General features: G+C 37.9%; 1 protein-coding gene across 4 annotated transcripts in view; it reads right to left on the reverse strand.

Annotated features, from left to right (window-relative positions):
• Ano6 (anoctamin 6) overlaps positions 1-23,792 on the reverse strand; it is a 191,987-nt gene that overhangs the window by 48,100 nt on the left and 120,095 nt on the right. For all 4 annotated transcript variants that reach the window (XM_071609945.1, XM_071609946.1, XM_071609944.1 and 1 more), the window contains 6 exons: positions 22,767-23,054; positions 22,450-22,563; positions 20,000-20,115; positions 14,046-14,180; positions 7,602-7,707; positions 2,834-2,894 (listed from right to left, as the gene is read on the reverse strand). In XM_071609945.1, the coding sequence (XP_071466046.1) occupies positions 2,834-2,894; positions 7,602-7,707; positions 14,046-14,180; positions 20,000-20,115; positions 22,450-22,563; positions 22,767-23,054 (820 nt within the window). The remainder of the gene's footprint in view (positions 1-2,833; positions 2,895-7,601; positions 7,708-14,045; positions 14,181-19,999; positions 20,116-22,449; positions 22,564-22,766; positions 23,055-23,792) is intronic.

Here is a 23,792-nt window from a genome sequence, read left to right on the forward strand (position 1 = left end):
CTATGATATAAACAAAGGGCTGGATTTCTCAGTGGTTAAGCACCCCTGGGTTCAATCCCTGTTACCAAAAAAAAAAAAAAAAAAGGAAACCCTGTTGAATGAAGCAGAGGCAGGGGCGGCAGGAGCTGTGTTATTTTGCTACTATGGGCCTGCAGGAGCAGTACAGTCTGAAACCGACAGTTGCGCCAGCTATTTCGTCATCCCCAAGTACAGCTAGGTAGGCTTCCTGATTCCCTGGATCCTTATTGATCCAGGTGTCCAGTGTTTTTCTGGAAATGACAAGGCCCCATTTAAAAGCCCTCAAGTGTAAAAATTAAAAACGACAGTCATGCAGCCACTAGTCTGAGCCAAGGAGAACCAAGAAGCAGGTCAGAAGCAACAAGGAACAGGCAGGATGGGAGGTGTTCAGCACCATTACTTCTGCCATGGGTAGTGTTCAGGGCTCCATGATCAGCGTGATTTGTTGGGCTGGTTTGGCTTGAAAGGGTGAACATTTTTCAGATAAGTATATGATTTGTAGTACATTGTTTATAAAAGGTTTTCTACCCTCAACTTTTGTAATTTCCAAAGAGGAGAAAAATAAGTGCCATATGCATCTGGGCACAAAAGAGATGCTACGAGGAATATGATGGTGATGATATGAATAACTTCACATAAGCCTCCTGCCTATTCAGTTCTGCAATTTCAGATTCTATAACGAGGTTCACAGCAGTAGCTCTCATAAGGCAGAAGTAACAAGGAAAGCAACATAAAGCACTTAAAATAAAGAGTCCATCATACATACATATCCTTAAAGATATACACATGATGCTGTGAGCAGTGCTGAAACGCTTTCGGCATTCTAAAACCAGATGAGATAAATTCAGCAGCCCAATGCATAAGGCAATTCTGTAAACATGGTGCAGTTAATGATCAGAAAAAGGAAGAAGGTTAGCTAAGAAATTTGAGCTTTGTCTTTCCAGTGTGAACATTAATTTTTTTTTGCTTAATATAAAATGTCATCTTTAATTGGGGCGATCAGCATCCATTAGTATACAGACATCAACAGATGTGTTGGAATCTGACAGGATATAAATCAGTGCTGAGACTACGGCCAAGACAAGAGTTAAGTGCACAGTCAAGAACACTGCAGATTTTAGAGCATTTTGGATTTCAGGTTTAGGTGTTTAGCACCTAAATTCCTTTCAGGGGGAAAAATGTGTCTCACAATGGAGGGGTAAGGAGGATACTAACACATGAATTTGCTCTTTATGCTTCTGTGTCAAATATTTGCCAGAGTGTGGACTCTAGCGAAAACATGCTAAAAGTTGAATGACAGTGTCACTCATTGGATAAGTTTGGCCACAGCACAGTTCACTTTAGCAAAGTGCAGCAACTAACATCTCCAAAAAGTGTACAAAGAACTAGCCATTTGGTGACCCTTCAAAGGCACAACCACTGTCAAAGAGACATACTGCTGAGGACACCTGTCAATCACTGTTTCTGTGAGCTGCATGTAGTGACATGTCCTTCTCTTAAAAGACGTGGTTCAGTTCCTTCCCCCACCTTCTATAAACTGAACTCTCTGGGTCCCTTGACTTATACAATGAAGCTGGAAATGCACTTATCTTTGAAAATGGGATTTTTTTCCTTCTATGTTAGAACATTTACATCAAACATTTAAAAATCTGCATTTAAAGAAAACAATTGCCTCATTAATGATGCTATACGAGAAAAAAAATAACAGTGTTCAAATTCCTACATCAGACTTACATTCCATAGGATTATATATCTATTCTACTTATTACATGGCATTTGTTGTTATTATTATAAGAGTAGTACTTATTAAATATTCATGCATATAGAAAAGGAAGAAATTGTACCCATAAACCTAGTGTTGCTGCTTCCTCCTTACCCCTACTTCCCACCCCAAGAAAATATTAGATGAGTCATAGCATGGGGGCTGTTGCAATACAGGCTGGCATCTCCAATTAGAAAACCTGAAATCTGAAAGGCTCCAAAATCTGAAACTTTTTGAGCACTGACATGCTCAAAAACACTTCAGATTGTGGAGCATTTTGGATTTCAGATTTTTGGATTAGGGATGTTCTTCTGGTAAAATCTGTGTAACCATTCAAAAATCTGAAAAAAAAAAAATTAAAAAAATCTCTGCACCCTGAAACACTTCTAGTCCCAAACACTTTGAATAAGAAATACTCAATCTATAATGGGTTCCAGTGAAATATGAGCCCCATGTTAAACTAATTTCTAGTTTAATAAGAGGCATGGGTAGGGTTAGTTCTCCCACATGGATGATGGCTTGGCCATAGGACTTGCTTTTTCTGATGGACATTAGCAAATTTGATGCAACTATAGACTTAAAAATGCCTGTGTATTGGGGCTTGTTCTGTCTTTCTTTTCTCTGGAACACTGAAATTATGTGAAGAATCTGGGGTTTGTCTATTTGAGGATGAGAGACCTTGTGGAACAGAGCAAAGCCTTCCCAGATGAGCCTGAAAGACCAAACCAGGTTTGTAATTACCAGACCATCTACCCCCAAGGGAGCCACGAGCTCACTGCAGAGATCAGATGAGCCTAAAGAAACTTCCAGCTGATTTACATATTGTGAGAAATCATAAAATGAGAAATAAGGTTTGTTGTTTTAAGCCACTGTATTTTGAAGTTGTTTTTTTTTAAATAATAAAACATAACTAACCAAGGGCAGACGTATAAATGAAGTTCTTATGGGCACTGAAGTTTAGGCAATAAATGATCATAAAAGTGGGTAATTTGATGACCTATGTAGAACTGTATAATACTATTAATTTTGTGCATAGAAATGAAAATAACTTACCCCAAACTCCCATAAATACTGCAAAGACCAGGGTTCCAAAACTGTCAAAGATGCACAATTTCTGGAAAATATATAACATACAATGAATCAAGTTTTTCACTTATTGGAATTCAGTAAACACATAGTCTTGTATATACTGCATTCTGAAGTTCTTTCTAAAACTAATCCCTAGTTTAACAATTACCATGTGAACTATACACACATGGGTAGAATTTCTCATTCTTTTAAAAGCAAATGCCTTTTGCGATATTAACCTGAGTGCATTTTCCAATGGAATCTTTCCACATTGCAATAAAGAAACAGGTGTAGCTGCTAAGACTCTATGCTGTTTGAAGCCTCCTTCAGCCTTGAAAAATGGCCTCTCTATATGAGCTGTCATAGTGAATGTGAGGAAGTAGAATGGTGGATCTAAGAAAACAATACCCTCTAAGCAAATCTTAGCTTTATGATTTGCATCTTATCATCATCTCACCCTCCTCAGATGGTAAGTTCATGAATTCCTGATTTTCTTGTTCAAAAGAAGTACAAAGCTGAGGTTTATTCAGAGATGGATTTCCTCCATGGGAGCTCTGCTCCCTCAAACCCAAGGATGGTTTTTCTACTTGGCTGACACATTCACTGGGATAATAGATACACGGGTGTGTTTGCTAACATTGCAATGAGTATACTGATCATCAGTGATAAATAACATATCTGGCCAAAGATGACTAGGGTCACTAGTTCTGCTAAATTTATCTCTTTGTTAGTTTATAAATAGCCTATCTTCCTTTATGACTTCCTGGAAAATTTTTAGTTGGTTACCAAATTTTTGCTAGTGAGCATTTTTTTTATATTTCTTTAGAAAAATCCATAAAATAGGGGCTGGGGTTGTGGCTCAGCGGTAAAGCTGAGCACGTGTGGGGCCCTGGGTTCGATCCTCAACACCACATATAAATAAAGGTATTGTGCCCAGTTGCAACTAAAAAATAAATATTTTAAAAAATCCATAAAATAATGGAAAAGTGACAATCTTATGTTATATCTACTTCACAACAGATCAGATGAAAAGTAAAGTAAAAATGGGAACTGAATAGAAAAAGAAGCTAGATGTTTAAGAAAAAAAAAAAAGCTTCAAATACCCAAGAAAATTCAAAGCTGCTTCTAGTCTACTTTGTTTTAGGTAATTTTTTCTGGTTACCCTTTATACACATGTGAAGTGATAAACTTATGTATGTAAAAACATTAGTTATGTTATTTTCTTGAAAGAATATACACCCAACTACCTTCTCAATCATCTGGTTTCCAAAGCCCATAGATGTTCCCTTGATCATCCACATAGTCCCTGATCAAAAAGCACAATTCTAAATTGTCTAAACAATTATTTTTCTCAAAAATCCAGCTTCAGGAAGAAAGGACTAATAAATGCATGACTGCATTGAGGAATAATGTTCTCCACCTACTTCTCTAGTTTAGAGATTTCATAAATCACATATTTTAAATCTTTTAGCTTTGACTCTTATGGAAACATTTTTTCCAAATTGTCTTTTAATGCTGTTTTATCCTTTATTGCAAATTATTGTTAAGTCCTGTGAAAACTAGTTCTGCATGTTATAATGTTGTGATTGCAGATTCTGTCCAGCAATACTCCTGTTTTAGGAAGCAATGTAAGGCTCTATTAGATACTACCCTGCTTGCTCTGATACCTCTGCCTACCTACTCTGGAAGGAAAAAGCCCTTCCAGAATGAGGTGGCTAGGTGAATCCTCAACCTTACTCTAGGAAAATGTCCATGGAAACACATCTACCAGTGGTAGAGGAAAAACAAGAGGAGCAGCTAGGAAGACTGCCAAGATAACCCTAGCTGCTAGCTCAAGGCGAGGGGCATGCTTTGCACCTCAGAGAGAGAGATATAGGCCTGGATGAAGTTACCATCTTGCCCCATGTGTGAGAATCAAGGACTCAGGAGGAAGAATAAGATATTTGGCTTTTTTGCTCTGTGTCCCATCAGCCATATGAAAGCAGAAAGTAGAGGAGAAAGTAAGCAAGGGGCTTTCTTGGTAAGAAGCCTTGCTTAGCATTTGTGTTTAAAGGCATTTGCTTTAAACACAGAGAGGGCAAGGTGGCTACTAGAGCAGCCCTAAGCCAGCATACTCTTTGAGTCAAATGGAGCAGGAAAGATAAGAGCCATGTATGAAGGTGTGACAATTTTGAAAGAGGAAACAAATCAGAATCTTAAACATAAGATCATTTGTTATTCTTTCTTCCTGCAGAGAAACAAAAATCAAAATTTTATAATATTGTATGTCTAAGAACAAAATATTAGAACTGACCATGATTTTCTTTTATCTGCCTTAAAGCCAAGGCCCTTATTCAATGATCAGTCAGTAAAAGCAGCATCACAGTTATTAATCCCCACCATTCACATCGTTGTTTCCTCATTTCCTTGGTCCTGATTTTTATTACAATTTTAAATTTGTTAACCCTTTTGGTATACATATCAATTAGTGACTATCTCTTTTGAAAAGCGGTAGAAATTTATGCATAAATAAATGTATGAAGGAAGAAATTACTGCATTAACAAAAATTTCCATCTCATCCTTTAATTCATATTCTTTTTAATATGTTTCCTTCCCTTCATAAATCATTCTGGCAAGATTCAAGGGACCCTTTAGGAAAGTGAAATTGGAATAGACCCATTTTTTATCAAAACAATGAATGGATAATGTACACAGAGACACTTGACAGTCATGTGCTAAGGATGGGTAGGTGGAGCAGAAGAAATGAGAGAAGAATAGAGAAGGGGAGTGTGAGGGAGAGAACTTCTGAGGGAAAGTGGACTTTCCACCTATAGTTTTGTGGAGCATAATTTCCCTCTGGTATTGATTGTCACTAGCATTTGCTTTAAATCCAGGAACTCAGGATTTATGTTGAATAGTGACCTTTAGTTTATGAGTCAATATCACTGGAAAGCAGATCTCACTAACTTCAAGTCTTTTATTTTGTGATTTTTTTTTTAAATGGGCAGGGCTGTGTGCAATTAAATCTACTTTAATTCATAATTAAGCATAAAAATCTAAATGTTGTCAATGCCCTGCAATTATCTTAACTAAGTGGTGAAATAATTTTTTAATATAAATCCAACTTTGAGAGTAAGTGCCTGGTACCATTGTCAGCTAGGGAGGAACACAGTATTGGCAAGAAATGTAGATCTGCTTTCAGTTTCTGGCTTTGCCAGTGATCTTAAGCAGATTGCTGAATCTCTCAGATTCTCAGTGTTTTACTCTATAAAATGTAGACAACAACTATTCTGTCTATCTGACAGGGCTTTTGTGTATGTCAAAAGTAATAATTTCAGCATAAGAATTTTCAAAAGTATAAAATATAAAGTGGCCTCACTGCAATAGCAATATAGTGGTATAATCAAGCTGATATCGGGTAGGTCAGAATGTTCTGAAGCCATGTAATGATTCCAAAACCGTCATGGCAGGACGAGGGGACAGAGAGATCACAAAAATTGTCAGGAAGGTGCTATGAAGTAAGCTGGCCATCTTTCTTCCTGCTGTGGAGTTTCCAGACTGTTCTGTGATAAGCTCCTTCCAGTCTCAATGCTTGCCCTAAACCTGCTGGATTTTAAGAGGTCAAGAGCATCTACAAGCACACACCTGTAATCCTAGCAACTGAGGCAGGAGGATTGTAAGTTTTGAGGATTGCCACCCTCAGCAACTTAGCAAGGCCCTAAGCAACTCAGTGAGGCCTTGTCTCTAAATAAAATACAAAAATGGACTGGGGATGTGTGTAGCTCAGTGGTTAAGTGTTCCTGGGTTCAATCCCAGGTACAAAACAAAAAAAAAAAAACCCATCTGCATGTATCAGGTGGGCTAGATGTATTTTGTAAAATGTTTTGAGACACCTTTTATTACATATATGCGAAACCTTCCCTATATATATTTATAGATTTTTTTTTTTTTTTAGAGAGAGAGAATTTTTTAATATTTATTTAGTTTTTTTGGTGGACACAACATCTTTATTTTTATGTGGTGCTTAGGATCGAACTCAGCGCCCCGTACATGCTAGGCGATCGTGTTACGGCTTGAGCCACATCTCTAGCCCCTACTTATAGATTTTTTAAATTTAGTTTTTATTTGTTCTTTTTAGGGCCCCAGTCTTGTGGATGTATAGGATAGTGGGATTAAACAAAGAGGAATGAAGGAAAGGGAAGGGGGTAGGAATAGGAAAGACCGGGAAAGAACCTGACATAACTTTCCTATGTACATTTATGAATACAGATGGATTTTTAAAGACCCTGCTGGTCATATTTAGACTAAGCACAGTTTCAGAATACTTCAATGGGGAAAAACACAACTTTCATTCATACAAATTTCAGGTTTAATAAGAATAAATAACAGGTTTCCTCTTGCTTCAATTAAGGAAAACACTTTTAATAGTAAACCTATTATGAAGTGTTCATAAAATAAGCTGGGCTTGAGATCTTTGCTTTGATTACTTGAAATACCCAAATAGGTTCAATTCCACCATTTCGTCACTGACTCTCCATGAGATTTTAGATAAGCTTTCTGATCTCAATTTATCATTTGTACAAAGTGAGCAAGAGGAATAAACACATGCATTGCAATACTACCTTCAGAATTTTTGGAAGCTTAGTTGAAAAACACCTTTCGGATTCCTCAGAAGGAAAAAATGATATAATTTGTACGCAATACAAAAATGACCTAGTAGAAGGAAAAAAAGTTGCTTTGTTATGTTTAAATATTTGAAATAACAAAAATTACCTTTGAGGACTCGCAAGTAATATTCAGTTTCCAGAATGGACAAATCTTGTCACACTGAGGACACATTACAATCTTGCCACCAATATCAGGATCACAAACTTCTTTGCTAAAGAAAGAGAAATAAAACTTATTTAAAAGGCTTAATGAAAAGGACTTCCTTTCTGCCAGCATGATAAAATCCAATATCCATTCAGGATAAGAAATAAAACTCTTATAAGAATAGAAGTGAACTTCATCAGATTGATAAAGGTTTGCTCCATAAAACCTAAAAAAAAAAATAAAAATATTTAATGGTAAATGCTTAAAAGTGTTTCCTTTAGCTCAGGAATAAGACAAAGGACTCTATCATAATCACTTCTTTCTAGCTAGAGGTCTCTGCCAGCACAGGAAGTCAAGGAAAACAAAGAGGATTGGTCTGAAGAAAAAAAACCTGACTCTACTGATTGGTTCATATAGACCATCATGTATCTTTCAATAGAATTTACATGTAAAATATTAGAATTAAGGAGTTTAAAGTTTGCTAGACAAAGAATCAATATACAAAATATACACAGTGACACAGAAAGGAATTGTGTCTATGTACCTGCAACAATTATGAAATAATTTTTAAATGGCCATTTTCATCAGCTTAAAAAGTATGAAGTGTTAGGTCGGTGGTGGCGACTTAGAACAAAGCAGCCCACACCGAAAAAGAACATGAATCAGGTGCCAGTGGAAATTGCCTGTCAATCAGCAGGACCCCCTGGCCAGTCCTGGAGTTCAACCAACTCCAAGGGGGCAAGGGACCCTAGAAACACCTTTTCCTGTCCCAAGCCCTTCCCTTCCTGCTGTAAGCCCCATAAAAGTCCAGCTTCCACGCGGTTTCTCCTCAGACCCTTCCCCTGTCCCCTCTGTGGGTCTGATCGAGTTCCGCGAGGGAGTGATATCTCAATAAAGCCTGTCCAGCAGCCCTTTTAAATCTGCCTCCTTTGGTCGCTGCCTGCCTCCCCTGATCTGACATGAAGTGTCTAGAACAGTTCTAACCGAACCTGATTTAAGATCTAGATGATGGAAATTTTAAATCTATAAGACAGTGAAGAGGACCTATTTTATATCATAATTTAGAAGAATCAATACTTGAAGATGTGAGATCTCTTCCATTTCAGCTGTAAGCTCCATGGAAAAGCAAAAGATCAGTCAAAACACTACTGAAGAAGAAGGCAATATTGGTATAGATTAAGAAAAACAACTGATGGAACACAAGAAAATTTTTAGACACAGATCTCCATCACATAAAAAAAATGATGTAGGACAGAGTTGGCCCTGCAAGTTAAGAACTGACCTTTCAATAAATATGGCTGGTACTACAGAATATCTATGTGGGAAATCATAAAATTAAACCAGTAATGATAATACTAGGTGGGAACTGAGAACATCAATAGTACTAATGTATTAGGGGAAAAAAACAAACATAATATTTAGATAATCTTAAGGTAAGAAGAAATTTCCTAAATATAAAATCCCAAAGCATAAATCATCAAGGAAAATATTGATATATTCAATATTCTTTTAAAAGTAAGAATGTCATTAAAAGACAACTTGAAAGAGAGAGAACTAGCCACACAGTGGTAAAAGCTTTGCAACAGGTAAACATGACAAAAGATTACTCACCAGAATATTTTAAGAACTCTTACAAATTAGTAAGAAAAAAGCAAACAGAAGTTGAACACCCACTCCCTCTAGCAGAAGCCATTCAGATGGATTCTTATGTCAATAGGACTAGAGTTGTGCAATTAGGTGACCTTGCAAAATAACTCAACAAAAACAAATGGGCCTGGGAAACACTTCTGAAATAGTTAAGATCTTAAAAACTAACTCCTCCATAAAAGCAGTGAAAGTACTGGCAAAAATTGTCAAAATGAACCTTTGCAGAACTCTGGTTACTAATCAAATGCTTACAGTGATCTGAAGAGCATTAATTTGAAGGAAATTGGCTAAATATCTAAGAACAGTGAGCTTTGTGGCATTTTAACTGGACCAATTCCCATCCCTATCTTCCAAGTTTCATGGTAACCTTAAAAACCAGAAAGCCAAAGTAGTTTGGAGCTACCCCAAAACCCCAGAGAATTGTCAGTATTGGACCTATCTAGAAGCTCTCTGGAAATGCTCCAGGCACAGTATTTGTCATTTTGACCTTGTATTCAGGGCTCAGACTGTGCAAACAGCCCAGTCCCCCAGATGTCCACTGAAAGCAATCAGCAGGAATGGTTTAACTTTGCAGCTGCCTGAGGCAGTGATACCAGTAGAGGCTAACAAGAAGTTAACTCCAAAACCAAACAGGAAGAATTAGGGACTGAGGTAACCATAGAGGGTTTTATAAAGCTTCAACATACTCCTGGAATTGTTGAAGGCCAGGAAACACCTAAGGTAACCTGAATCTCTCACCTCTGGCTAACCTGAGGTTCTGCATGAGAAAACACAAAAGGCTAAGGGAGAGCTGAAAAGTGTCTGCCTGAGTGTCTGAGTGTGAAACACATTATACACACACACGGGGGCAGAGGGAAGGAAATGACTGGTTCTAGCATTTAGTGAAATCACTAGTTAATCCAATCTTTAGTTGACAGCTAAAGTTACTGAACACAGACTTCAGAGGTCACACCTGACAAAGAATACAGACCTTATGGAATTAGCTCAGGACAGAAGCTGGACAAAGAACACCCGCATCAACAAAAAGTAACAACAAACCCTGAAAGTGGGGAGGGGCCGGGTCCTGATTTCACTATCACCTACATTATAATATTTAAAATGCCAAGTTCTCAACATAAAAAAATCACAACATACACCAAGAAACTGAAAAGTATGGTTCTAATGCAGAGGGGAAATAAGCAATCAAGAGAAACTGTCCTGAGGACCCCCATACATTGCACTTATTAGACAAAGACTTTACAGAAGCAATTATATGTATTTCAAGAACTAAAGAAAATCATATCCAAAGAATTAAAATAGGTGAACCGTATGAGAATATCAATAAAGAGATAGGCATTATTAAAAAAAATTAGAAATTTAAGGAAAGCAAAGTACAATAACTTCCATAAAAAATTATCTAGAGGGGCTCTGCTGCAGACATGAAATGGCAGAAGAAAGAATCAGTGGAAGCCAGTCGCTTTGATGCCTATATCCCAGCAGCTTGGGAGGCTGAGGCAGGAGGATTGCAAGTTCAAAGCCAGCCTCAGCAATATTGAGGTGCTAAGCAATTCAGAGAGACCCTGTCTCTAAATAAAATACAAAATAGGGCTGGGGATGTGGCTCAGTGATGAGTGCCCCCGAGTTCAATCCCCGGTACAAAAAAAAAAAGCCCCAAACCCAAAAACAAAGAATCGGTGGTGTTAAAGCTGGTCTATTAAGATTACCCAAATTGAGGAATGGAAAGAAAAAGGAATGAAAAAATGAACACAACCTCATACACTAAAAGGGGCAGAGCCAGGCATGGTGGTCAATGCCTATAATCCCAGCAACTGGGGAGGCAGGAAGACTGCAAATTTGAGGCCAGCTTCAGCAACTTAGTGAGACCCTGTCTTAATTTTTAAAAATAAAGGACTGGGGATGTAGGTGAGTGGTAGAGCAATCCTGGGTTCAATCCCCAGTCCCCCAACAAAACAAACAAAAATACCCCTCAAAATTTTTTTTGACATTTTTAATTTAAAAATTTACTACAATAATCAAACTTAGTATGTGTTGATCAATGGGAAAGAATTGGTAATAGCCAATTTTCAACAAGAATGCCAAGATAACTCAATGGGGAAATAAGCAGTCCTCTGTAGGATGGTCTGGGGCACCTGGAATGTGTGCATGAAAAATGAGCATGAAAAATTAACTCAAAATGAATCAATAACAGACCTGAAACCATAAAACTCTTAGAAGATAAACACTAAGAAAATCATGAATGAGAATTACTGACTTCTTGGAAAAAGCACAAATAATAAAAGAAAAAAGTAGGTGGGCTGGGGTTGTAGCTCAGTGGTAGAATACCTGCCTCACACACATGAGGCACTGGGTTCGATCCTCAGCACCACATAAAAATAAACCAATAAAGATTGTATCTATTTACAACTTAAGAAATAAAAAAAAAAAGCAAAAGAAAAAAGTAGGTAAATTGGATGTCATAAAAAAGCTTGTCAATAAATGTTCACAGTAGTATATTTATAGCAGAATTATTCATAACAGCCAAAAAAGGAATAATATCACCAATGTCCATCATCAGATGAAAGGATAACGTGGCAAATCCATACAATGGAATATCACCTGACCACAAAAGGGAGTGAAGGACTGATCAATGCTAGAACATGGATGAAAGCAATGTGCTCAGGGAAAGAAGATGGTTATAAAAAGCCACATGCTGTACAGCTCCACTCCTATGAAATGTCCAGAGAACAGAAAACAGGTTAGTGGTTACCAGGAGCTAAGGGAAAAGGGTATTAGGAAATGAACTGCTAATGGGCACTTGTTTATTTTAGGAGAGATGAAAGGTTCTAAAAATTAGATGGGTGGTGGCTGCATAAGACTGTGAGTGTACTCAAAACACCTGAGCTGAACACTCTAAATGGGTGACTTTTGTAGTATATAAATTATATCTTGATAAAACTATTATTTTAGAGGCTGGAGTTGTAGCTCAGTGGTAGAGTGCTTACCTAACATTTGTGGGGTGCTGGGTTCGATCCTCAGCACCACATATATATAAATAAATGAAGAGAATAAAAAATATTGTGTCCATCTACGACTAAAAAAACGCCTGTTATTTTAAAAAGGGATATATCAACTTGAAACATTTTAAAGAAGAGGAAATACCTACAATATCCCCCACTTAAGTGTCTACGTGTTTTCAAAACCACAAAATTAAATTGACTTTATGGGTCTAAGCTACAAATGTGATTTTAAAATATCAGTAAGTGTACAGGAATGACAAATATAAAATTTAATAGAGTAGTTATTTCCAAAGAAGATGGGGTCGGGTAAGGAATTGAGGAAAGCACTGTTGTTTGAAGACAACACTTCTGTTCTTTTTCTTAAATTGGATGATGTATCATTATTCTTCATACCTTAAATGTATTTTCTATTCTTGTGAATCTACAAGTATGTGATAGAACTGAAAATATTTCAAATTTATACATTCAAAACATTTTAAAGATATTTAGTACATAATTAAAGCCAAATCTTTTTGAGCACAGGACTATATCCCCAAGACCCTCCTTCTATTTTCCATAAAACAATCTGTGTGAAATGGCAGGAAATATGTGATATGACTACCATGGTGATTTCATAAAATGAGTTACAATAAGAACAACCACATGAGAACCTTATCAAAATGCAACTTTCATAGTCTACAAATGTATTTTTAAGACGCCTTTTTTTTTTTTTTTTTTGGTTATTGTTTTTTGTTTTGGGCTGGAACAGTACATGAAACAATGGAGAAGCCAAGCACAAATTCAGGGGGAAAGTATCAACATTCAGCCTTTGGCCCAAACTCTTTTTCAGTGAAGAGGGGAGAGTACTTGACAAACCATCTACAGCTTTCTAGCTAAGAAGCCAATCCCCCATAAATGGAATGGGCAATTACACCCATGCATGGGGCAGCCATGTAAGCATCCTGCCTCAGGAGCCAGGCTGATATGCTTGGGGCTTGAAAAATTTGGTCATCAACTCATTAATGGTTCCCAGAAATTTTGATCTGGCTGTTACACATGGACAGAGGCCAGATGATCAACAGAAAATGTCTGGTTCAGTGCTGCATCCCTTTCTGGAGGTTGAGACCCCCCAAATGGAGGAATGGCAACAATTCAGGACAGTGAGAGTGAAATTCAGAGTGCTCTGGCACCGAGGGACTTGCCTTTAGAAAGTGCAGCTGGTGTTTGAATTCCAAAATCAAGCATAAATGAATTCTCTCACTTGTTTTCCCAAACAGAGTCAGGAATAATTTTGTAAAAGTTAAAAAAAAAAAAAAAAAACAGTGACTATTTACTTGAGTTATTAAACATGAATTCTTAATACAGATTAGAAACCCATTTTGAAAAGCTGAAAAACACCAGCTCTATCAGTTTTCCCATGGAAACCCTGAAGAAATAGGAGCTGCTCTTGGCCCATATCTGCAAAGCTGAGTGAAGCATTCCTCTGGGGCTAGAAGTTCAAGGGCAATTCTCCCTCCAGTCCTCCTTTCTTTTTCAAACAAAGTATTGTCTTAAAATATTGGAGTGTTTCCTAAGGGTAATATTCCTGTCAGAGGCTGGGTTGGATTATCTGAGAAAAATTTTTTTCCATTTCACTTAGTTATTAAAACAAAGGGGATATAGCATCCAAAGAAATGAGTGTTCTGCATGGAGTCTTCTTTTACCAAAATAGCCTAAAATCCTGCAAATAATTTTATGTCTAATCAACTTTTCAGTGTGACAACAAGGAATAAACAGAGGTTACCTCCATGTACAGTTATCTTGATTAAGATATCCGTAGAGAAAGCAGGCCACCCCCACCACTGCAGCCAGCAGAAGCATCTGAGTGTAATAGCCCAGCCAAGCAAAGTAGATTCCAATCTTCTCTCCATAGTATTTCCTGAAGACAGACAGAAATTAGTTTTAGAAGACACAAATAATCACTCTGCAGCTTCATCCTAATATTATTTTCTGATTTTAAACAAAGGAGGCTTTAAGCATAAGCCTCTGACTCAATTCACCCTTAAAACATGTCCGTCTTCGGAGCAGATCCCAAATTCTGCTATGAAACCAAAATGCATTACACATTATGGAAGCACTGATCATTATCACGGGTTTGCCTGTTGAAGCAAAGTAAATTTAAAGGAGAGCAGGAGAAAGCAAAATGCTGACTACGGAGCAAAAGGAGCATCAACATCGCTCTCTGTAAAGACTAGTCCTAGTTTACACATTCTTCAGAATAGTATTTTTAATATGCCTGAAACAAAATAAACAATTTTTTCACTTATCTGCCTTGGCAAACTTTCCTTTGAAGGAAATATAATGTAGGTCACAAATAATAAGAAGAAAACGACTGATAATAATACTGTTGCCCACCCCCCATCTGTAGGGGATACAAAGATCCCCAGCAGATGTCTGAAACCTCAGGTAACACTAAATTTAATACAGTGGTCCCCCCGCCGCCCCCCCCCCCCCCCCCGCCATCTGAGTCTCACTTTCAGTGGTTTCTGTTACCTGTGGTCAAGAAAAAGAAAGTTGGGTAGGGTACATTAAGATACTACAGAAAGAGACCCCATTCAAATAGTGCTTATTACAGCATATGATTGTTCAATTTTGTTAGCTGTCTTTAATGTGCTTATTTATAAATCAAACTTTATCATAGGTATATATGCATAAGGGGAAAAAAAGAATACATAGTTTGGTCTCTGGCCAAAGTTTTTTTAAAAAAAAAACTCATTGTGAGAACGAGAGAGGGAGGGTATATGTGAATGAGAAATCCACGGCCCTATATTTCTTATATCTACCACTTCTGTGTTTTCTAAGTTTTAAAAGTTAATTAATGATGTAACTTGGGGTAAAATGGAAAAGGGGAGGTAGGAAAGATTAGAAGAGTGGGGGCTGAGCAAGCAGCAGAGCCAGAATTATTCCAGAGAAGGAGGCCAAATACATCAGAGAGGGAGGGTTCGGGGACAGGAGAAAACAACAAGTGGTTGTTCAGGCAAATGCTGCTGCTGCCTTTTCCTCAGCTGAATCCCGCCTGTCTGTCTTGGTGGGTGGAATCTGGAGACTTGCTTAGCTCTGAGACATGGAGGAGACTCAGGGTTCAGTGTGAAGCTGGGTTGAACTCCCTGGGCTTTGCCTACTGGGGACTTTGCTCTGAGAACAACCTGGAGTCCTGGGAGGCTTCAGAGAGGAATATCCCTGGTCTGGACCAGCGCCACAGGCCTGGCAGGAGGCCTCATCCACGGGGAAAATGAAGGGTTGGGAACAACATGGGATGAGGGTAAGGGAGGAACAAAGTGTGTCCATTTTCCTGTGTCTGAGGCTTTGTTGTCTGGCTCATGGCTGGCAGGCTCAGGACGGTGCCTGGGAGAGAAAAACCTGGCAAGGAGTTTGAGGTGTCTCGGCATGTTTTCTGTTACGCTTTCTATAGCATGTTCTTGCCACGGTTTAGATATGGGCTAAATGTGTCATCAAAGAGCTCATGTACTGGAAGCTTGATGCCCAGTGTGGAGATATAAGAGGTGGATCCAAGTGGACGGAGACCTCGCCCTCCAAAGGAATTAAGATAGTTCTTGTGAGACCCTGAGTTAGATCTCACGAGAGGTCATTATAAAGAGACAAGACTTGCTCCTCCCCTCCGTCTGCCCTCCTATCTTGCCTTGTGACCCCTCCCTTAAAAATGTGCTCCAGCCCTGATGTGACCCAGCCAGGGGGGTCCTAACAAGAGTTGGCATTATGCTCTTTGGACTTGCAGCCTCTCAAACTGTAAGCTAAATAAACCTCTTTTCTTTATAAAGTACCCAGCTTTAAATGTACAGTACAGTAATGGGAAACAAGATGAATAATAGTTCTGATAAACCATTCCATCCTGGTCATATTTAAAATTGGAAAGAATCTTAGAGGTTTCCCAGTCCAACCTTCCAATGGTAAAAATATCCTGTCATATTTAGATAGCTGGTCAGGTGGTCTTAGCTTGGATATTTACAGTGACAAAGAGTTCATTACTTCCTAAGGCATGTCCTGTTACACTGAAGGCAAGGTTTGAAAGGTTTTCCAAATCTTAAATGGAAACCTGTCTCCTAGTTCTGAGAAGCTGGGGATAATGAGGGTCCCTTAAGATGAGATATTCTCTGATCAATGTTTTTCTGCCAAAAACATCCCAACTTCTATCATCAATTTAAAAAACTCGGCTTTAAAGAATCAAATAGTCGAGAAGACTGACTATAAAAAGGAACAGTCCCCAACCTATCTCTTGCTGCACAGAGACAGCCACTTTAAACTTTTAAAACTGATTCTTTATTACTTTCATATCTAAAAATAATATGCAAGAAGAGCTGGTTACTGATTCATCAGTTTTATGTATCACCTATTGACTTTCTATCTGGAAGATAAGGAGTAAGCTCTCTTTCAACCCCACTTCATCTACATATTCATATCTCTGTTTCCATCCTCTTGACATAGTTACATTATAATTTTTGGTTAGGTTGATACTCTTGTTTTACATTGCTATGACTCTGTACACATGATTCACAACTGAATCAAGTCATCTGCTATGATTACTTTTGCTTTCCTGCCCATGTTTTGTTTTCCTTGGAATTAATAATTGTCTTAATGGCTCAATGCTTGGTGCTCGGTGAACTTATCAACAATTCAGCCCCAGACTCTTCCCTGTTGTATGACTTCCTCAGTGTATTTAAACCCAGGAGGTGGTTTATCACAAAAACCTACTGGAGTTTTTCTATCACATTTTTAATTTTCACAAGCTACATTTTACTCTTGCAATGATCCCTTTTATAGAATCCTGCTCTTGTCTGGTGAACAAGAGCAGAATTGACTCCCATTTTCTGATTGGAGTTTTGAGGGAGAAACTTTTCTTTTTTCTCTCTGCAAAGCCTGTTTCTTACAGGTTGCTCTTTCCGGTTTGTTTAGTTTACTTTCCCTTTTGGTAATCTCTGGGAACCACAGATGAAGGTTAGCAGCCTGGATGCTCAAGGAGTTACTAGTGAAGCAATAAAGCAAAGGAACATACATGTGGACTTGGGATGGGGAAGAGTTAAATGGACTTCCCTTCATAAGATATAATTAAAACAGTGGGGAAATTGGTTAAACATTACCAAAAAATGATTAAGAACCCTTCAAACCTCCACCTTCCCATCAGATGATAAAGGTTTAATACAAAAGGAAATCAATAATAGGAAAACTGCACAGGGATGACCTCAAATACAGTCATCCCTCCACATCAGTGAGTTCTACATTCACAGATTCAACCAGCCATTGCCTGAAAATACTGGGAGAAAAAGAAATGTGTCCATATTGAACATGTACAGGCTTTTTTTTTTTTTTCTTGTCATTATTCCTAAAGAATCTAGTATAATAACTATTTCCATAGCATTTACAATGTATTAGGTATCATTAGTAATCTAGAAATGATTTAAAGTGTATGGGAGGATATACATGGGTTGTGTGCAAATACTACACCATTTTCCATAAGGAACATGAGTATCTGGGTATTTTAGTATTCCAGAAGGGCCCTGGAATCAGTCCCCCAGGGAATGCTGTATTTACATATATACAAACAGCTTCATTTAAAATCTTGTTCTACAGGGAAATCAGAGTTAATAAAAGTGACTCTTCCTGATTATTAGCTAGCTAATAAATGAAGTAGGAGAGAATTAAAGTATAACTAAATGAATGAAATTAAATCTCTATGAAATCACAAATCTAAACAGTTTAGATTTAAAAGTTACCATGATCACAGGAAAAAAAAAGAGATAACTGGATATTATGATCTTTATGACAGCAGCATCCAACTCCATGTATCAAGTATTTTTGCACAAAATCAATCAAGCTTCTAGATTAGAATCACATTACTATCTAAGGCAAATGCACAGGACAGAGGAACATGCTCAACACCACCACAGGGGAGAATAAAATCAGCAAAACAGGATGCAAGGAATTCTTGAAACAGTTGGACAGAGGCAAGAAACACAAAGGCAAAAACATGGGCCAGAGATGGAGATATTTTAGTTGCAACATCTGGCTCTTGTTTGGATCCCGATATGAACCAAGAAACAATAATTTCTGAGATAATTAGATAAATCTGAACATTGACTATTTTTTAAGTATTCAGATTACATTTAAAAGACACTTTGTCTTTTAGAAATAAATGTTAAAGAAATAATGGCATTTGGGGTTTGCTTCAAGATGATCCAGTGGGGCAGGCAGGGAAAGAGGTAGAGATAAAGATGGAACAAGACAGACTTTGAGTTTTTAAGTTTTTGCCCATGAAGGCTCGTTCTATTTTTTCTTCTTTTGTACATGTTCAAAATGAAATATAAAACAAATGATTCAAGTGTTTTAAAACTCTCTCTGTAAACATCAGGCACTTGACTCCAGGCTGACTTGAGAATAACCTGACTCTCCTCCTCTCCTCACCCTCCACTTCCAATTCTTCACCAAGTCCCCTCAGTGCCACTCCCAAAATGCATTACCAATCTGTTCCCCCAGTCTTCCAACTGGCCTACACCCAGAGCCTCCATTCTGGACCTGTTCTTCCTGCATCCTGTGCCCCCTGTGATCCATTCTCATTATCTCTACAAAACATTAATGAGACAAAACTATTAAACACTTAAAATATTAGAAGTGCTTCTCATTGCACTTAAAGTCTAAAGTCCTTCCTGTGTTCCTGCTACCCCTCTAATTTAATGCCTTATCCCTTTCACATTAGTGCTGCTCTTCCATATTTCCTTGAACTTGTCAAATGAACCTGTGCTCAGGGCCATTGCATTAGCTACCCCTATTCCTGGAATGACTTCTTCCAAATCCTCAAGGTACTAGATCCTTTTTCACTATTTGGTTCTCAGCTCAAATGTCACCTACTCCAAGATAACTTTTTGACTAACTCTCTACCCATCCCCCAGATTCATTATTCTGTTATTTCATTCCAATTTAAAAGTTTTCTCCTTTTGTTTTTTTAATAAGAAATTTGCTTATGTGTATGTGTTTGGCTGTTCTTTGTCTCTATCCAGCAGCAATGATCCTCCATCTCACCCAAACAAAAGCTTCTGGAGAGCAGTTAGTGTTGGTGTTGTGAGAAGACAACGCCCCGCCCCCCCCACCCCCCGCCAGTTATTCATTATTTCTTGTGAGATAAAATAAAATAGTACCTAACAGCACATCCAGAAAAGCAGTGAAAATTTACTTGTCTTACCATATTACATAAATTAAACCTAACATTTATTCCTGTGCAATAAGGAATTTGGTGGGTCCATGCTCCTGGTTCTTGGGAGGTTACCTCTAACCCCTTGGAATATCCTGAGAGAGGAAAGTCTTTTTATTCATGGTGGGCCCCTCAGACCACACCTGATAGTTTATGCCCAGGAAGTGAGTCATAGTGGGCCCTAATTTATGTTAACGAGATGAATGAGAATAGGGCTGGTCATGCTAGAGAGACCAATCACATGATTAGAGTTAGGGCTATGAACCACGGCCATACCTGCAGGAATACGAAGGGACTAGAAACTAAGTCACCTGGGTGATGAGTCAGTTGATCATGCCTAGGAAATGAAGCCTCAGTAAAACACCCTAAAAAGTGCAAAGCTCAGCGCTCTGGGTGAACTTCCATGGTTGGCAATATGTCTTGAATATCATCATACTTACATGTTACGAAGATAACCCTGAATGCTTCCCACTACAGGGTTCTCTACAACAACTCACCTGATAAGATCAAGAGGCTGCTTCTTATATATGCTTCGAGGATGAGCCCATTCCCTGTACAGAAGGTACCTTTCATTAGGGCAGCTGGGGTCCTCTGACCGACTGCCGAATTGGCACTGGGAAGCAAAAGGAGACTAATGAGCACCATAATCATCATGTTTCCACAAATGTGTTTATTAAAGGTGGCACTAATACTTCACAGCCATTTGTAAAAAGGGGCCCTCACTTGCTGGAAGGGATGGAAATACCATCTAATTTTTACTGATTCTAAATCAGGGCTACTACTCTCTCTCTTAGGACTAATTGTGAATGTAGACAGAGATGAATGCTCAGATGTTGTGATTCTGGGAAGCAATGCAGGAACTCAGTGGGAGCCCCAGGGATGCTTACCAGCCTACTCATGGGGGAGCCCTGAACAATGAAGAATTGGGCCACCCAAGTGACAAAATCACCACAATGGAGGAACATCTGTAAGCCTACAGTCTCCTTGGACAATAGGGGAACCAGGGCCAGGACAAGCCTGCAGCAGGGCCAATTCTAAAACCCAGGTTTCATTTTTCCCAATTCAGCAATTATTCTATAACAACATATAGAATATAAACAACAAAGCAACTTGACATCATATTATTTATATAGCTTATTAAAAAAAAAAAAAAAAAAACTTGCCTCTGCCTACATTCAATCACCCTTTCTCCCGTCTGACTCATTTTCCTTCTTCATATCCTAGAACCCAATTACCACCCTGCCTAGTCTTGGCCTTCACCTCTACCCACTTCCCTCCCAACCACCACACAGGATCATTCCCTGACCAGGATGTGGGACCACTGCGATTCTAAGATGCTTTAGTGGAAAAGACCTGGGCGTGGGCAAATGTCAACCAAACACTCCAGAACTCTGGCATTCCAAATTAATCTTCAGAACAACTACTTACAAGTGTCCCCAAAGTTCATATCACACTACAGTTGTTAATTTTTGTTGGAGCATAAAAATAAAACATGCAGACTGTCAGCCTGAATGGCCAAATAGGATTTCTTAGGAAGCTCAGCATCTGCTTCTCCACCCAGCTCCCCTGTCTGTTTAGTCAAGTGTATCGAGTAGCTGTTTGGTGTCCTAGTTTTGTACACTGTGCACTTCAGTATTGTCCTCATTCATCATAAACATACTACACAGTAGTACTGATCAATCTCAGTCCTTGTTTTCTTTGGTTTTATAGGTTGATAAACTGATTAAACTAAATATAACAAAGTAACAATGCAATGAAATGTGGTATTTATTTCAATAACAGAATTTATGTAAACAACTTCAGACATCATGTACCTGCATTTATGGAATCATTAAATCAGTCACATTTTTAAAATTTCACTTAATATGAGATGCTACCAGATAGAGAAGTGCAATTCAATTCAAGGGGTTGCTGTGGTCTCCACTTGTAGTCCTTAAAAAATGTCGCCAATCTGGGATTTTGCCATTGTGATACATGCCTAATAGATGCTTTTTTAAAGGCCTGAATATTACAGGGCATGATTTGAAAATAGTATTTCAAGAGGGAAGAAGTCTGTGTTGCAGAAAATGATAAATGAGAATTTCTAACACCTATTTGGTTACAAAGAACTCATACTTTTCTGGTTGATAAAAAATATCTGTCAGTCATTATGAAAATGGCTAGCACACAGTACTTCTTGTATGCTAAGGAATAACATCAGCATGGATTAATTTAATTAATCGTCATAACAATTCTATGAAGTAAGGAATATTATTATTCCCACTTTATTAATGAAGATACCGAGGCACAGAAAGGCTAAGTGTCTTTCACAAGTTCACAGAGCTAGGAAGTGTCAGAATAGGACTTTGGGCCCCAGAGATGCTCATATAGGGTGACTGCTCATCTGTTGGCAGTGTGTGTAAACTGCAGGAAAGAAACGGCTCATTCATCCATCTACTCCTTTAAACACAGCATATTCTCTATGCCTGGGATCCACTAGTGAACAAAACAGTCTGGTTATGGGGCTGGGATGTGGCTCAAACGGTAGCGCAGTCGCCTGGCATGCGTGCGGCCCGGGTTCGATCCTCAGCACCACATACAAACAAATATGTTGTGTCTGCCGAAAACTAAAAAAAATAAATAAATATTAAAAAAAAAAATTTAAAACAGTCTGGTTCTTTCTTGCGTTAAGCAAGTTCATAATCTTGCAGTATGTTATCTTTTTTTAGTTGTAATATGGACTCAATGCCTTTTTTTTTTTTTTAATGTGGTGCTAAGATCAAACCCAGTGCCTCACACTTGTGAGGCAAGTGCTCAACCACTGAGCTACATACAACTCCAGCCTTCAGTATGTTATCTCTATGTTACCAAGAAAGAGACATAAGTTTAGGAAGGTCAGTACTTCTCTCTTGTCAACACTAAGAGTATACATTAGGTCTCTTAACTTCATTTTTGTTATTTGACTTACATCATGGAGAGGGAAAGCTGCCTTGTAGATTCCAGAACTTACAAGTCTGTTAATCCCAAACTTGCTAACATTGTTTACCACGTGATACTTCACTCGGGAGAGGATAAAGTAGACCTAAAACGATTCCAAAATAATGTGGTTTATAGAGCAGAACAAACCAATCCAGTCACTGTTTACTACTTAACAGGAATCTGAAGGAATTTTTTTTTTCTGCTTTAAAAAAAAAAAAAATCAGACCACACCAACCAAATCACTAATTACTCAACAGTAGGTTCCAAATCACCCTAAGACAGAAACTAAATTTGGTTTAGACTCACAATGCGGCTTCTGGTAGCTGGATTGAAGAAGGAATCTTTATCAACAATGTAAAAATCATTCATTCGATTCTTCTCAAATGGGGCAGTGAAAAACTCTTGCTCTGGCTTGATGAGACGTTCATCTACTCGGAGGACTTTGGTAAACCAGTTGAAACTATCAAAGGCCGAGGAACGGGTTTTCAGATCATTGGGTTTCAGAGGCAATTTGATGTGCATGATCTCAGCATATGTACATAACACATCCCATGGTGCGTGTACTTTAACAAATACAATCTTGTCATCCAAAACCTGTAAGGGAAGAATAAAACATGGACCAGGAAATCAAACCAACTATTTTCAAAATTTAAAACATTTTTTTTAATGGGCTGGCAGTTAAAAAAAAAAATACATATGCCCAGAGGATACCAGTATGAGTGAAGATAAAATAAAAATAGATTTGCAAACCCATATAAAATTTTAAGATAACTCCTTAGTTTGAATTAACAAAGTAATTCAAATCATTATCAGGGTTCTTTTATGAAAATAACATTTTAAATGATAAAACTAACCTTACCAATTCGTCTATCACTCCATCCAAATTAGTGATTTGGAAACACTAGAACACTCATTGTAATGCTATAACTAATAAAAATTTTTAATTTTCTAAAACTAGAAATGGACTACTTAATTTCTTATATATCTATTCATTATGTTATGTGGCCATTAAAAATGCCAAAGAATAATATTTATTGGTATAGAAACGCTTTTATTATATATTAAGGGAAAAGCAAATTATGAAACCATGAAATAATAATTCCTCTTTTGAAAGGGCTAACACACACACACACACACACACATACACACTTTTTGGCTGGTAAGGGTACACAAATGGGACTTTTTAAGCTCCATTCTCTGATGTAATTTTTCAGCATTAAAGACTCCAGATTTTTAAAATTTTTATTTCCATACTAGACAGTCAAATGGTTCAATTACTTGATGTTTATGTGCATATTTCATCTGAGGAAACATACATATCTGAAGGCAGAA

The sequence above is a fragment of the Marmota flaviventris genome, chromosome 3, assembly GCF_047511675.1.
Source record: "Marmota flaviventris isolate mMarFla1 chromosome 3, mMarFla1.hap1, whole genome shotgun sequence".
In the NCBI taxonomy this organism is placed as follows: Eukaryota; Metazoa; Chordata; class Mammalia; order Rodentia; family Sciuridae; genus Marmota; species Marmota flaviventris.